This window comes from Lepidochelys kempii, chromosome 2, assembly GCF_965140265.1.
Source record: "Lepidochelys kempii isolate rLepKem1 chromosome 2, rLepKem1.hap2, whole genome shotgun sequence".
NCBI lineage: Eukaryota > Metazoa > Chordata > Testudines > Cheloniidae > Lepidochelys > Lepidochelys kempii.
This window is the reverse complement of record NC_133257.1, coordinates 268,373,572-268,389,830: the sequence shown is the minus strand read 5'-3', so window position 1 is coordinate 268,389,830 and position 16,259 is coordinate 268,373,572. Positions and strand designations below refer to the sequence as shown.

The window sequence follows — 16,259 nt, the reverse complement described above, 5'->3', positions numbered from 1 at the left end:
GCTCACACCCACCCACACCGCCACACTCACACCCACTCACCCACACAGCTCACACCCACCCACCCCGCCACACTCACACCCACTCACCCACACAGCTCACACCCACCCACCCCGCCACACTCACACCCACTCACCCACACAGCTCACACCCACCCACACAGCCACGCTCACACCCACTCACCCACACAGCTCACACCCACCCACACAGCCACGCTCACACCCACTCACCCACACAGCTCACACCCACCCACACAGCCACGCTCACACCCACTCACCCACACAGCTCACACCCACCCACACAGCCACACTCACACCCACAGCTCACACCCACTCACCCACACAGCCACACTCACACCCACTCACCCACACAGCCACACTCACACCCACAGCTCACACCCACCCATACAGCCACACTCACACCCACTCACCCACACAGCTCACACCCACCCACACAGCCACGCTCACACCCACTCACCCACACAGCTCACACCCACCCACACAGCCACGCTCACACCCACTCACACCCACAGCTCACACCCACCCACACAGCCACGCTCACACCCACTCACCCACACAGCTCACACCCACCCACACAGCCACGCTCACACCCACTCACCCACACAGCTCACACCCACCCACACAGCCACGCTCACACCCACTCACCCACACAGCTCACACCCACCCACACCGCCACGCTCACAGCCACTCACCCACACAGCTCACACCCACCCACACCGCCACACTCACACCCACTCACCCACACAGCTCACACCCACCCACACAGCCACGCTCACACCCACTCACCCACACAGCTCACACCCACCCACACAGCCACGCTCACACCCACTCACCCACACAGCCACACTCACACCCACAGCTCACACCCACCCACACAGCCACACTCACACCCACTCACCCACACAGCTCACACCCACCCACACAGCCACGCTCACACCCACTCACACCCACAGCTCACACCCACCCACACAGCCACGCTCACACCCACCCACCCACACAGCTCACACCCACCCACACAGCCACGCTCACACCCACTCACCCACACAGCTCACACCCACCCACACCGCCACACTCACACCCACTCACCCACACAGCTCACACCCACCCACCCCGCCACACTCACACCCACTCACCCACACAGCTCACACCCACCCACCCCGCCACACTCACACCCACTCACCCACACAGCTCACACCCACCCACACAGCCACGCTCACACCCACTCACCCACACAGCTCACACCCACCCACACAGCCACGCTCACACCCACTCACCCACACAGCTCACACCCACCCACAAAGCCACGCTCACACCCACTCACCCACCAGCTCACACCCACCCACACCGCCACGCTCACACCCACTCACCCACACAGCTCACACCCACCCACACCGCCACGCTCACACCCACTCACCCACACAGCTCACACCCACCCACACAGCCACGCTTACACCCACTCACCCACACAGCTCACACCCACCCACACAGCCACGCTCACACCCACTCACCCACACAGCTCACACCCACCCACACAGCCACGCTCACACCCACTCACCCACACAGCTCACACCCACCCACACAGCCACACTCACACCCACTCACCCACACAGCTCACACCCACCCACACAGCCACGCTCACACCCACTCACACCCACAGCTCACACCCACCCACACAGCCACGCTCACACCCACTCACCCACACAGCTCACACCCACCCACCCCGCCACACTCACACCCACTCACCCACACAGCTCACACCCACCCACACAGCCACGCTCACACCCACCCACCCACACACACCGACACAGCCACACAGCCACGCTCACACCCACTCACCCACACAGCTCACACCCACCCACACAGCCACGCTCACACCCACTCACCCACACAGCTCACACCCACCCACCCCGCCACACTCACACCCACTCACCCACACAGCTCACACCCACCCACCCCGCCACACTCACACCCACTCACCCACACAGCTCACACCCACCCACACAGCCACGCTCACACCCACTCACCCACACAGCTCACACCCACCCACACAGCCACGCTCACACCCACTCACCCACACAGCTCACACCCACCCACACAGCCACGCTCACACCCACTCACCCACACAGCTCACACCCACCCACACAGCCACGCTCACACCCACTCACCCACACAGCTCACACCCACCCACACCGCCACGCTCACACCCACTCACCCACACAGCTCACACCCACCCACACAGCCACGCTCACACCCACTCACCCACACAGCTCACACCCACCCACACAGCCACGCTCACACCCACTCACCCACACAGCTCACACCCACCCACACAGCCACGCTCACACCCACTCACCCACACAGCTCACACCCACCCACACAGCCACACTCACACCCACTCACCCACACAGCTCACACCCACCCACACAGCCACGCTCACACCCACTCACACCCACAGCTCACACCCACCCACACAGCCACGCTCACACCCACTCACCCACACAGCTCACACCCACCCACCCCGCCACACTCACACCCACTCACCCACACAGCTCACACCCACCCACACAGCCACGCTCACACCCACCCACCCACACACACCGACACAGCCACACTCACACCCACAGCTCACACCCACCCACACAGCCATGCTCACACCCACCCACACACACACACCGACACAGCCACACTCACCCACACAGCTCACACCCACCCACACACACACACACACCGACACAGCCACACTCACACCCACTCACCCACACAGCTCACACCCACCCACACAGCCACACTCACACCCACACCGCTCACACCCACACTCACACAGCTCACACCCACTCACCCACACAGCTCACAGACACACTCACAGACACAGCTCACACCCACACAGCCACACCCACACTCACACCCACACAGCTCACACACACACCCACTCACACACACAGCTCACACCCACACTGACACAGCCACACCCACACCCACTCACCCACACAGCTCACACCCACCCACACAGCCACACCCACCCACACAGCCACACTCACACACACAGCTCACACCCACCCACACAGCCACACTCACACCCACACCGCTCACACCCACACAGCTCACACCCACACTCACACAGCTCAGACCCACCCACACAGCTCACACCCACCCCCACTCACCCACACAGCTCACACCCACCCACACAGCCACACTCACAGACACAGCACACACCCACACCCACACAGCTCACACCCACACAGCCACACTCACAGACACAGCTCACACCCACACCCACACTCACACACACCGACACAGCCACACTCACAGACACAGCTCACACCCACACAGCTCACACACACACCCACTCACACACACCGCTCACACCCACACTCACACACACAGCTCACACTCACACACACCGACACAGCCACACTCACAGACACAGCTCACACCCACACCGCTCACACCCACACTCACACAGCTCACACTCACACACACAGCTCACACCCACACCCACTCACACACAGCTCACACACACACAGCTCACACACACACACTCACACAGCCACACTCACACCCACTCACACACACTCACACACACAGCTCACACCCACACTCACACACACACAGCTCACACCCACACACAGAGCTCTCTCTCACACACTGAGACACACTGAGCACTGACTCTGAGTCTTCTCCCATCCACACACAGCACTGACTCAGCAGACACACACACACACAGCACTGCCGTGGCCTGAGCTCTCTCACACACAGTTCTGAGCTGACGCAGACTCACACACACCGCTGACGAGGCCCTCACACTAACACAAACACAGCACTGAGCTGACACGACGCATACTGACAGAGCTCAGCTGACAGCACTGACAATCAGAGCTAGCTCGGCACACACACACACGGCACCCACTGACCCAGACTCATACGCACAGCATCGACGCACACAGGGCACTGATCCTGCATGCATGTGCGCACACATAAACTCAGAAGAACAGCCACACCGAGTCAGACCAAAGGTCCATCTAGCCCAGTGTCCCGTCTTCCGGCAGTAGCCAATGCAGGTGCCCAGAGGGAATGAACGGAACAGGCAATCATCAAGTGATCCATCCCCTGTCGTCCACTCCCAGCTTCTGACAAACAGAGGCTAGGGACACCATCCCTGCCCAGCCTGGCTAATAGCCATTGATGGACCGATCCTCCATGAACTTATCTAGTTCTTTTTTTGAACCCTGTTATAGTCTTGGCCTTCACAAACATCCTCTGGCAAGGAGTTCCACAGGTTGACTGTGCATTGTGTGAAGAAATACTTCCTTTTGTTCGTGTTAAACCTGCTGCCTATTAATTGTATTGGTGACCCCTAATTCTTGTGTTATGAGAAGTGGTAAATAACACTCCCTTATTCACTTTCTCCTGATTGCAGGGTAACCATATCCCAAGTCTCTCACGTCTCAGGTTTGATACTCTGTGTGGGGTACACCCTGCCTGTTCCTGCCCCATGAGCACCAGGGCTGTCATGTGACCATTGCATGGGGCTCTGGGTTCCAGCCCTGCCCCGTGTAAAGACAGACACTGGGGAAGACCCCAAGGGGTGCACGTGGCTTTCCATGCCAGCCTTTGTTCTACCAGCAGGAGTGAAGCATTTGTGGCCTTGGACCCAGGGGGTGGAGAAAGCTCTCTGCAGCGTGATGAGGAATTTCTCTTTCAGGTGTTTGTTTCGGGGGGGGGGGGACTGTAAAGGCGCCAGACGCCGCGATTCCACGTGCCGTTCCCATGCCTGCATGCAAGGACGGAAACAGTGAGTGGATGTGGTGCTCATGACACCCAGAGCTGCAAGCCACCACGTCACCCCTCTGCCTCAGCAGGAGTGAGCTTTGCTGGAGATTAGACTGTGTATGTCAGCATCACCAGCAAACTCCTCCAGACTCTGCAAGGCTCGCAGGTAACAGTCAGTGCACCCATGGGCGCCAGGTTTGTATAATTTTTGGTGGTGTCTAGAACGGATCCAAGCAGAGCCATCCCATCCATAGGATGGACTGGGGCAACCACCCTGGGCCTCATACTTTGGGGGGCCCCGTGCTTCAGGGGAACACGGGGTCCTGGGCAGCCTGGGGGGCTTAGTGGGGGGCCTGGCACTGGCAGCAGCGTGTGACCCGGCTCCAGCCCACCCTGGTCCCCCTCTTCCCACCCCTGCCCCGCCCCCACCCTGCCTCTTCCCACCCCTGCTCCGCCCCCATTCCACCCCTTCCCCCAAGATCCCACCCCAGCCCTATGGATGGGACGGCTCTGAAAATATAAGTGCAAACATTGTTGGAGCCGGGCCCACGTTTCTGAATATTGGTGGAGCACGGGAACCACGGGCCCATATAACTCACCTCCTATGTGCGCCCCAGTTCCTGAGCTCCCCAGTGGCTTCTCTCTGCAGCGTCCGTCCCCTCCCACTGAGGCACTCACAGAAATTATTAAGTTTGCTCCCTCCAGAGAGACAGAGCGCACACCAGCCAGCTAGGTGAGCCGCAGACTTCGCTTCAGTATGCAGCACTGTGATGGCTGCTGTATAGTAAAACCGAGAAAGCTTTCTAACAAAGAAAAGAGAGGTAAGGGACAGGAAAAGAGACAGGGCTGGTAGCAAAAAAACAAAGCAAAACACATTTTCCCGTGACTAAAACTCAATTCTAACAAATTATATCTTCACCTAAAACAGTTTCTCACTTGCAGCAAGATCGCAGCAGCTCCTGCCCTTCAGACCAAGAGGACCCACTGTTCACAGGCTCTGACTCGGATGTTGTTCCCATGTCCCCTAACTGATGGGTAACGAGAATGTCTGTTTGCTCCCCATGTGGTTCACCAAAGTCCATTGTTTTTGCCATCTTAGCCATGGAGACTTGCTGGGGGTGCAGGCTCTGTCCAGGGCAGGCTGAGGGGTTTGCTCACTGAGCTGTCGCTTGTTAGCGTAATTGCTTTGTTTACCTTACATGTAAATGTACTTTCCTTGTTGTTTGGCTTACGAAGCTTGACCGAGACAGGTGGACCCACTTTCCTTTGTCTAAGCCAAACTTGTTTATCAAGTCTGCTCCCATACATACTTTAGGCACATATTTCCAGCACACACATACAGAATTCCACACACCATCCGTACCTACATCATGCGATGATATTCATGACCAACGTGGCATGTGTTTTTTTATGATACCTTACTTCATACACTTTTATGTACAAAAATATTGCATATCACCAGTTGATTCAAGGGCGTACTCTTTGGGGCTGAGTCCCCCCTGTTCTCCCTGGGGTACCTGGACCCTGATTGTCACAGTGGAACCATGTTGTCATCTGGCAAAGTCAGGTACAGAGAGAAACAGCACAAGGACTCACAATGCTACAGTTGGCCCAGTGCTGCCGAGGGCTGGATCTTTATTCTTATGAGGCCAAATTCCTGACGGCAACAGACCTTTAACTATCTGCCTCCTTCCAGAATTCCGTAACCGAGAGTCTGAACCACATCAGGCTAAAATGTACGTCTCCCATCAGCTGAGCTGCACAGCTTCGGAGCCAGGTTACTTCAACCAGTTCAGGTGTTTTCTGGCTCTAGGATCACACAACAGCCTCCTTGGCAGTTGGGAGCCTTCTCCTCTCGGGCTGCTGGACAGGGAGTGACTTTAAAACAGCCGTGTCCCAGTTTGCTCAGGTCTCTCAGTGCACTTGCTGCTTAAATCAGTTTCCGCTGGTGTAAACAAACCCACTTACTGCACATGCCCAGGGTCTCCCTCCTCTGCGCATCTGTCACAGGTACAAATAAAATCTCCCTGCTGGCCCGATCTTATTTCGGAGGGACACGCACAGCTGCCGTCCCAGCAGCACGAGCATCTGTGGCTGCAGGAGTGGGCTCAGCAGAGGATTCCTAGATTCCAAGGGCCAGTCCCTGCAGCCCCATTCCCTGCTCCCTGAACCAGCAGCAAATGGCTCTGCGCAAATTGGAGCTGCCCCCAGGGTCTGGGAAACCCAAGTGGGATTATGTCAGCCTCCACTCCTGCCCCCGGGGGCTGAGACCCACCCCCAGCCTGGACACAGGACCCTGCCCTGCAAGAGGCTGGCAAGGAAGTGCAGAGCTCCCACAATGCCCCCTCCGACTGGGAGTAGCTTCCTGAGGTTGGAGGGAAGAAATTTCATCTCATTTGGGGGCCACTGAAATGTTTTGGCTTTATTTGGACTGTTATATATTTGTTTTATGTTCTTCTACCATCTTAATATCATGCCAGGCCACGTTGTCATAACCCTGAAACTTTTTGACTTTTCCATTAAAAGTGACAATGTAAGTAAACACGGTAAAGCCCAAACCAAATATTTTTACATTCTCAAAATGACCGGAATCATGTTGATAATTTCTCAAATTGCTACGCTCCCCTGGAATGCTTTGATTTTTGTCAAAGCTGCGTTTTCCGACAGAAATCTGTTCCCTTGGAAACGTTTCCACATGCTGTAGACTTGAAGAGTTGCAGTCTCCTCTTTCCAGCCCCCAACCCCACTTGTTTCCCTTTTCCTCCTTCCTCCCTACACCGTGCAATTGATCTATGAGTCTATGATCTGGTGTGTTCACAGCAGTTTGGGTGACCTTGGTGATGCTGATGCCTTGGTGACTCATGTGTAATGACTGCTTGGGATGTGATTATCCCTTTCTGGGTGTACATGATCATGCATAATATTTTAATCACCCTTTTTACCTTTTAGGTGTGATTTTATGGGCTAAAAGTGTTTTTCACGCCCTGCCTCCTTCCTTCCGGCTCACCCAGTGGTGTTTACAGAGGTGTCCATGAGCAGTGGGCTATCCCCTGGGGGGGATGTGCACACGGACCCCCCTCAGCTGCTGTAGCGAGTGGGTGTCTCTGGACCCACCGTGGCTGCTTGATTCCTTATAATGTTTATTGACAGGCCCAGCAGAGCCACTCGCCTCAGTGCCTGGGGGAGGAAAGGAATCAATAGGTCTGCATGAGAGATGGCACGTCCCCGCCAGGCTGGAGGTGTGCGAGACAGCTCCCAGACTACCCGAGCAGAAAATGTACAGATCCCAAGGCCAGAAGGGACCCACCCGATCATCTAGTCCGACCTCCTGCATCACACAGGCCTGGCACATCCCCGGAGGCAGATCCTTTAGAGCCACACACCCTCTTGGTTTGAAAAAGCAGCCCCAGAGAGCGACAGCAAGTGGCCGGCCCTACTCCGGCCTCACTGTCAGCGACGCCACCGACTGCTGCGGAAGAGACCCGGACCCCTGCGGCCCGAGCCGGGGGGAGCCGGAGCCGCGCACCCCCCGGGCATCTGAGCCCAGGGGCAGTGAGTGGATTGGTTTCCTCTCCTGGAACCACAGACTCAGGGAAGATCAGGGCTGGAAGGGACCCCGGGAGGGATCCAGTCCAACCCCCTGCTCAGCGCAGGACCAGTCCCCCCGCTAGACCCAAGGCTGCAGCCGGTCGCGCTGTGCCCGGCCCGGCGCTGCGGGCGGGGAGGCGCGGCTCGCAGGGGACTCCCCCAGCCGGCCGCGGGCGGAGCCGGAGCCCCCCACCGGGCGCGGGGAGGCTGCTGGGAGGTGTAGTCCCCCCCGGAAAGGCTGGCCGGGAAGGGGGCAGGACCGTTCCCAGTGATGCTTTGCTGCCGCGCACGGAGGGAGGCGACGACAAGGGACCTGCTCTGCCCGCGGAGCTTCCCCCTTCCTGCGTGGGCGCCCCACGCCCCTGGCTCCGCCCGTCTGCCCTGGCTGCCCCCCGCGCCCGGGGGAAGAGCCGCTCCGGCAGGGACCGAGCCTCCCCGCCCCAGCCCAGCCGAGCAGCGGCAGCCCCGGCCGCCCGGGCTCCGGGGGAGGCGGGCGGCGAGATGTCCGGCGGGGTCGCCGCTGCCCAGGTGAGGAGTGGGGCGCGGGTGGGAGCGGGGCTGGCCGGGGCTGGGCTGGGTTTGGCGGGCAGGAATCGGGCACCCGCCGGCTTTGGGGGCAGCCCCCGGCCTCCAGAAGAGGCCCCCGGCTGGCCCTGGGGCGTGTGGGTCAGAACTTGGGGCGCGGGTCCCTGGAGTGATAAACGGGGTCCGGTTAGCTGCCTTGTTCCCGACCAGGCTGCGCCCAGGTCCCGAGTGGGGAGCAGGGAGGTTTGAAGGGCCAGGAGACCCGGGCACTTCCCGGGGTAGGGGGGCTGGGGGGGTTAAAAAGAGGGGGTTGCGCGTCCCAGTGCTGGGAACTGTGCTGGGTGGCACCGGGACCCCTAAAAGGGGGGTTTCCACAGAACAACCCGTGTAGATTTGCTCCCCCCCACCCCCCGCCTGGGGTTCAGAAAATGCCCAGTGGGTGACGCCGATCAGAGTTACTTGGCACTTGCCAGCGGTGGCCTCTCACTGGAGAGCACCCTGGGGACCTGTGTGGTGCTCCCTGGCACAGCCCAGAGTTAGCTCCTCCTTGGGCTGCCCTCACCCAGCCGTGTGCCTGCCGGAAAGTGCTGTGTGACATGACCCAGGGTCACTCCGTGCTTGGGACCCACATATCCCGGGAGCTTGTCTGGCGCGGAAATGTTGCTGTTTTCACCAGCCTGCAATCAGCAGTCTCAGGTTTGTGCAGGGAAATGCTGTCCGTTAGGCAGATGGATGGCTAGCCTGACTTCTCACCGGGCAGACCGCCTGCCTTCCCACAGCGAAAACGCCTCTCACGGGGCAGCCTTCCCCACGGCTGCCATTTGGGGAGTGCTTTGCCTGTCACAAAGAACTCCAAGTGCATTCCCAAAGTTCTTGCTTTTCCACGAGCCCTCAAACCAGCCAGCGTGGCTTTGTTCAGTTCGGGCAGGAGCACGAATCTTTGTATGGAGCTTTGTGGTGTGCCCGGGGCTTGGCGAGAGACCCTCCACATCTCCTGAAAAGGGGTCGTAAAAAAGGGAGAAAATATGCTGAGATTCTTGCTCTTTCTTTCAGTCGCAAAAGCAAAACCCCACAGTGCCATGGGGCTCAGTCAGGGGAGGTAATGTAGTCTAGTGCGTAGGGCCCTGGCTGCTATTCAAAGGACCCTGGTTCTGTTCTACTGTATCACTAACCTGCTGCATGATTGACCTTGGGCAAGTCTCTTCATCTCTGTTTCTGCTCCCACCCTTTGACTGTCTTGTCTGATTAGATTGTGAGATCTTCAGGGCAGGGCAGGGCCTGGCTTTCACTGTGTGTTTGTACAGCACCTACCGCAATGATCTCGGTCGGCGCCTCTAGGCACTACCCTAAATACAAACAAGAATTACAGTAATCCTCACTGTGGTGAACTAAAGGAGCAGGAGCTTCAATAGTTGGTAGCAGTAGTAAGCTGTTATCCTCAATATAGTCTAGCCACTAGCGGGAGAAATGAAACACACTTTACAACCACGTTACACAATATTAATTTCCTGGGGACAACTTTTTCTTAGTTCTCTTTCAAGCCTTTTATTGCTGGATGACTGAACACAACGCAGCTAAAAACAGCAGCAAACAGCAGGTCAAGAGCCCAATGACGTGGGACCATTTTTATAAAAAAGGTGGTTCAGGGAAGGATCCTAGTCAGGGGCAGCAGAGAATGAAACTGCAAACAAAGCTAGTGTGTTCAGAGGCTTTTTAGACTTGAGGAGGGGTTCAGCCATGGGGGAGTCTCTGGCAGGGGGAGGGGGCCCACGTCCAGCACCTGAAGAAATGCGACCACCGCCGTTCCATGCCCTGCCCAGCTGGGATGCAGTGGTGGACGTGCTAGATCGCAGGTGGTGTCAGTCAGGGCATGGATGCCAGCAGGGAAGGGGCCCTGGAGCAGATCTCACCAGAGCAGATATTATAGGAGGAGCCCACGATGTTTGTTCATGTACGGGCCGGTCGGTGTCCCTGAAATGGAGTCACACAGTTGGGAGAATTGAGGGCTGGTGCCAGCCCATGGAGAGAGAAGCCCCCAGTTTGTCCCTGTGCGGAATACAATATGGACAGCGGCAGGGCCATCATCCCCACACACGCACCCCACCCCGCCTCTGCCCAGCCCAGAGTGCAGAGGCCACTTTGGCCTCCGAGTCCCGGCAGCCCCCGGCCTCTCTCAACGAGGTCAGCGAACAGCTGCTGCATGGTGCTGTGGGACTCGGGAAGGGGTGTGAGCTCGCCAGCCTCGGTGAAATCAGGCACCGTTCGGCCTGAGCGAGGGAATCCGAATCTGGCCCTCGCTGACCAGCGGCAGAGTGGGCTCCCAGCCCAGCAGAGGGCGTCCTGAGCCGGGTCAGTGCAGTTGCCCTGTTCGGTGACGTGATGTCCACTGGTCTTTGGGAAGAGCAGCCCTGCCGTCAAACTCGAGCCTTCTGCCCGGCAGCTTGTTGTCAGTGTCACGTCAGCAAGGCTGGGGCATCAAAGCACCATAATAGGGCCCGGCAGGTTGTGTTTCACGAGATACTGCGGGGTGAAGTGTTTCTTCGGAGGCTCCCCAGCCCCGGGGAGGACATGAGGCCAATGGGCAAAAGGGGAAGGTCAAAGGGGAATCCAGCATTGCATTAAAACGTGTCGTGACTCACCCGTGGCTGTCCCTGAAACAGAGTGAGACACCCCCACAGCCCGGACACGCACACGCAGGGAAGTGTGTGCAGAGCAGGGAGTCGGCACGTTGACATAAACGCATGTGGGCCTGATTATTCCCTCCCCGCCCCACCGCCTTGTGTATTCGTTTGCCCCTGTGCAAAATAGATACAGGGCCCAGCATAGGGAGGTGTGTCAGCGGGGGTGGGGGGCTGGCAGGGCACTCCCAGGTAGTGCTCTCTGCTGTGGGGATTGGGGGCTGAGGTGCAGTCCATGGGGGTAGCACCAGGGAGGCTGCTGTAAGTTAGGGGCTCGTCTTTGCTAGAGTCTCTTGCCTTGAGCTAGTTGATTGCCAGTTAACTCGAGGTGATTAAACACCTTCGTACAGGCTAGTTGGGACACTCCCTTCATATTTGTTCCAGATCACAAATGTTTGTTCTTCCCCATAGACTCTGCACTAAGGGTTTATCTTGACCAGCTAACATATTAACATGATCCCTTGCCTTGCCTACACTAGGATTTTAATGTGTGCTAGTTAACACAAGTTCAAAAGACAATGCTCTGCCTAGTGTGGACGTGGCCTGAAGTCCTGCTTGAATCATGTTTTGAGAGTCTAAGGGGTGCATAGGCCTTTGTGCTGGCCCCAGCACTGGGTGTCTTTCACCCTGTGGTGATGGTTTATAATGAGAATTGCCTCCTTCCTCGGGGCAGAGGGTTGTGAAGTGTAATTGATCCATCCTTCTACCATGCTTTGAGATCCTTAGATGAAAGGGCCAGGTGGTTTTCTCTTCCTGTGCCCTAACATGCAAATGTCCTTGGCTAATCTCTGCATGATTGATGGAACCCGAACAGCCAGGGTGTTAAAGAACCATGAACGATTATCACACATTACACAGGAAGCCGAGCCAAGGAGCACATAGCATTAAAGGTTTGACAAAGTTACTTCTTTTGAAAATATCACAGTGTCGGACTTAATTATGTCATGTCAGCGTCATGTCATCCCTGAAGGAGCCTTAACGGAAGAGTGAAATGTCAGCAGGCAGCGGGGGGGAGAGCAGCACCAGGGATTCCTTCGATCCAGCGTCTGACGGGGCACGTACGTGCGAGCACGCCTGGGTGAGAAACCATTCGCAGTCGAGGCAAAGGATAATTATTGCTACTGCACCCGGGCAAGGAAAGGACGACACAGGCTGCAGAGCACAATGTGGATTCCTGCCCTACAAACGGCTCCCTGCCGCTCTAGGGGGACACTCAACGCCCTGCTGGTAACTGTAGGAACTGTGGGTATCGGTGATGTTGGATGCCCAAGTTTCTCAGTGCCCAGGGTGAGAAATCTCGAAGGGCCCTAATTTTCTGAGGGCAGGTGCTCAGCACTTCCTGGAAATCAGGCTCCTTTTAAGACCTCTCAGGTTGAACACCCAAAATCGCTAGCCGCTTCTGGGAACATTGGCCTTGTCAGGGTCTGCTGGGGGCAACGTACGTGGTCCATGTACTGTATTGGGAGTGCTCATCACCTGACATGGGAGACACATGCCTTGCAGGCTTTCTGTCTGCAAAACCAAATCGCCCTGTTGACCAAAGGCTGGGAGACTCCAGCTCTGGATCAGAACTTGGTGGCTTGGACCCATCTCTAGCATTGAAATGTTTTGTTTGAAATGTGCTGCGGAGTTTGACTGTGGTGGCAGCTTCCTTGTGGAAGGGATTGTTCCTGACAGTACCCACCTGGGTAGTGGGGCTTGCGGCCAGCTTGGATCAGCACCCAACAGTCTGGATGGTTTTCCTACACATGCATCTCTCCCAAGTAGCATGAGAAGAAGCTTTCTCATGAGACTGGCCGTGTTTCCTCCTCTGCCTCGGGATGGAAATACGAGCAGAACAGCCTTTGTACCCCAGCGCGTATGGTCCAGGTCCCATCAGTGGAAGAGCTGACAGCAAACCCTTCTGGAATATTTGAGCAAACAGTTTGGTTCCAGCAAAGGGCAGAGGCTTCAGGGCTGAGCCTGGGGTAGAAGTGTCTAATTTGGGGGGTTTTGAGAACTTGTTTTCAGATCACAAGTGGGTCCCCAGTTATTTAAAACACTCACACATTCCCCTTCCCCCTCCCACGCACCCTCTCCTCCTCCCCACACACCCCCTCTCCCCACACCTACCTTCACCCTGCACACCCCCTATCCCCACCCTCTTGTTCTGCTAACGGGGCATGGAGGCCTGTCACATTCGCTTGTACCATTCCGTCCTGATCTTGACACGGGGTTTCCAGAGGTCAAACACTGCTGCCCTTTAGCAGGGCTCCTGCCCCAGGGATCTCTGGGTAGCCTTGAGCGGCCAGTGCAGTTCTTGTCCTGCAGGGGCCCAGGCATGGGACAGAGTGGGCCCAGTTTCAGAACAAAGGGCACAAAACCGTAGCCTTCAAAGAGGGGGAAGTGAATTCTTGAACATGAATGACATCCTCCTTTCAATGTCAGTGTCTGACGTCAGTAACTTCTCTAGGGGAAGCGAGATCAGCGTGAGACCGAGGCAAACTTGGGTTTAAAATGCGGGACTGAACCGTCCCGCAAGGCAGAGAAGAGAGGAGTCATTGGCCTGACATTGCCTAGAGGCAGTTCTCTGGGAGAAGTTTCCTCTGATTGATTTGTGCTGACTTAAAACGAACCTGGCTGAGTAACAGGGCAGCAAAGAAATCATGTTCCAGTTAAGTGCTGGCTTCCAGGAGCTAACCAGGAGGCATACCCATCTCTGATCCCCCCAGCTAAAATCTCAGGCAAAGAGGGGCTTCCCCAGCACTGCGGGGCCTGAGCGGTTTGGCCCCAGGCCTTGTCAGAGCACGCAGTACAGGAATCGCAGCTTAGCTCTGACTACAAGCCAGGAGTGACAGCTTTCAAAATCCATCAGGAATGGTAACGGAACGCAAGACCCGAGACTTCCTGGGAGCCGTCCTGAAAGAGAGGCCAGTGCCATCCAGACCCATGCCGCGTGGGTTCGTGCCGTCGTTATTTCTGTCAATAACCGATCTCGTTTGCTAATCAAGCCAGCATTCCACAACCTGCCGGCTTGAATCACCCCAGTGCAGCGGGACAGCAGCCATTATCTGTGCTCAGTCAGGTGGTGGTGGAGATGTCAGAAGCTATCCAAAGGTAACTGGCCCAGTCACTGAGTCTGTCTCCGTTCCCCGGGGCACTGACCCATTCGCTCACCTCCCTTTGTTCTCTCTGCTGCCAGATTCCAGCCTGGCACTCCAACAGGGTTGGGCATCTCTGAAAAGCAAACTCTGTTTTACAAATGTCTGATTCCCAGGGTGCTCTAGGCCTGGCAGATCCCAGCCCCTGCCCTCCATGGGGGATATTCACCCCATCTCAGACTCTTGTATTGCTATCTACCCCCAGACTGTGGTTTTATAACATGCCATGTAAGGGCCCAGGCCTGTGCTGGGGGCTGTGCCCCCCGATGAAGTCCATGGGAGGAAGGGGGTGGGATCTGAGGGAAGGGGAAATACTATACCACTTTTCTCCTCTTTTGCGGGACCGTTTTGCCCTGGATTCCATATCTTGAGCCTGATTCTGATCTCGCTCACTCTGGTGTGGACACCGAAATCAGTGGAGTTCCTCTGGTGTAACATCAGTGCGGACAGGATCAGACTCGGGTCCCTTCGAGCTGGCATACGGCTCTGATGCAGCAGCGATCGCGGGAGTGGAAAGGTGTGAGATATGGGGGGGGGTGCCTCTTTTAACAGCCCCACTCCTGTTAATACCATCACCATGCTCCACACCACTTACATTGCACCTTTCACCCCAGGATCCCATAGGACACTCTCTGAGCACGAGCAAAGGCTCCTGTTTCCCTTGGCAAGGAGACACCAGGGGCTTTGAGCAGCACTCAGCTCATTCTTTGAACGGAGATTTTTCAATGTGCTCTGCTGTCAGTGAGTTCAGATCCACATGACCTGGCTGGGGTCTTCACGCTGCTATCGAAGTGTTGTGGGGGGTGTAATGTCAAAAGCTGCTTCCGACAGATTTTGCTACCAGTACCAGTTACTGACGGGTAAGGATGTTCCTTTTTGTTGCCCTGTCACCTGGTCCGGGAATAGCAAATTGTGATCCATGGGGTGCTCCTGTCACGCTTTGCTACCGCTCACCTTTCCCATCCTCTGGTCCAAGGGTAGCTGGTTGTGACGGATTAGGTCACTCCTGTCACAATTTGCTATCATTTTGCTATCTCTATTTTAAATGTGGACACAAATAAAGAGAGTTATTTTCCAGAATTTTAAAACTTGATTATTGTAACACGGGACATAAACAAGAATAGCTTCCTTTACACTTCAGCTTTTTTTTCCAGGAACAAGCATTCAAACTTATCTTTAGATACACAGTTATTAACAGGTTTTTTTCTTCACTCAAATGTACACTAAAATTAAACTTCTCAATTACTCATTTGTATTCCAGCCGTGTTATTCCAAGGAAACCAGAATAGTTCTCTTAACAAAATAGTGATACAACAGACGTTTCTGTAAACATCTGAACAATGCACACTTTGTGCAGTTGTTCTCTTTCTCCTCATCGGAGGTCTTCCCTTGCGTTTTGCTTGTAACACTCCTGCTAATACAGCCCAGAATGAGGTTTGCTTTTTTTGCAACAGTGTTACACTGTTGACTCATCTTTAGCTTGTGATCCACTATGACCCCCAGATCCCTTCCCCCGGTACTCCTTCGTAGGCCGTCAGTT

The 16,259-nt window shown here is 56.2% G+C and overlaps 1 protein-coding gene across 1 annotated transcript in view; it reads left to right on the top strand.

The window, feature by feature from the left end:
- The first annotated feature begins 8,564 nt into the window (after positions 1-8,564).
- The window catches only part of LOC140905754 (uncharacterized), a 47,184-nt gene continuing 39,489 nt past the window's right edge, over positions 8,565-16,259 (top strand). Inside the window, exon 1 of the mRNA XM_073329169.1 lies at positions 8,565-8,904. Within this exon, the coding sequence (XP_073185270.1) occupies positions 8,878-8,904 (27 nt within the window). The 5' untranslated portion in view covers positions 8,565-8,877. The remainder of the gene's footprint in view (positions 8,905-16,259) is intronic.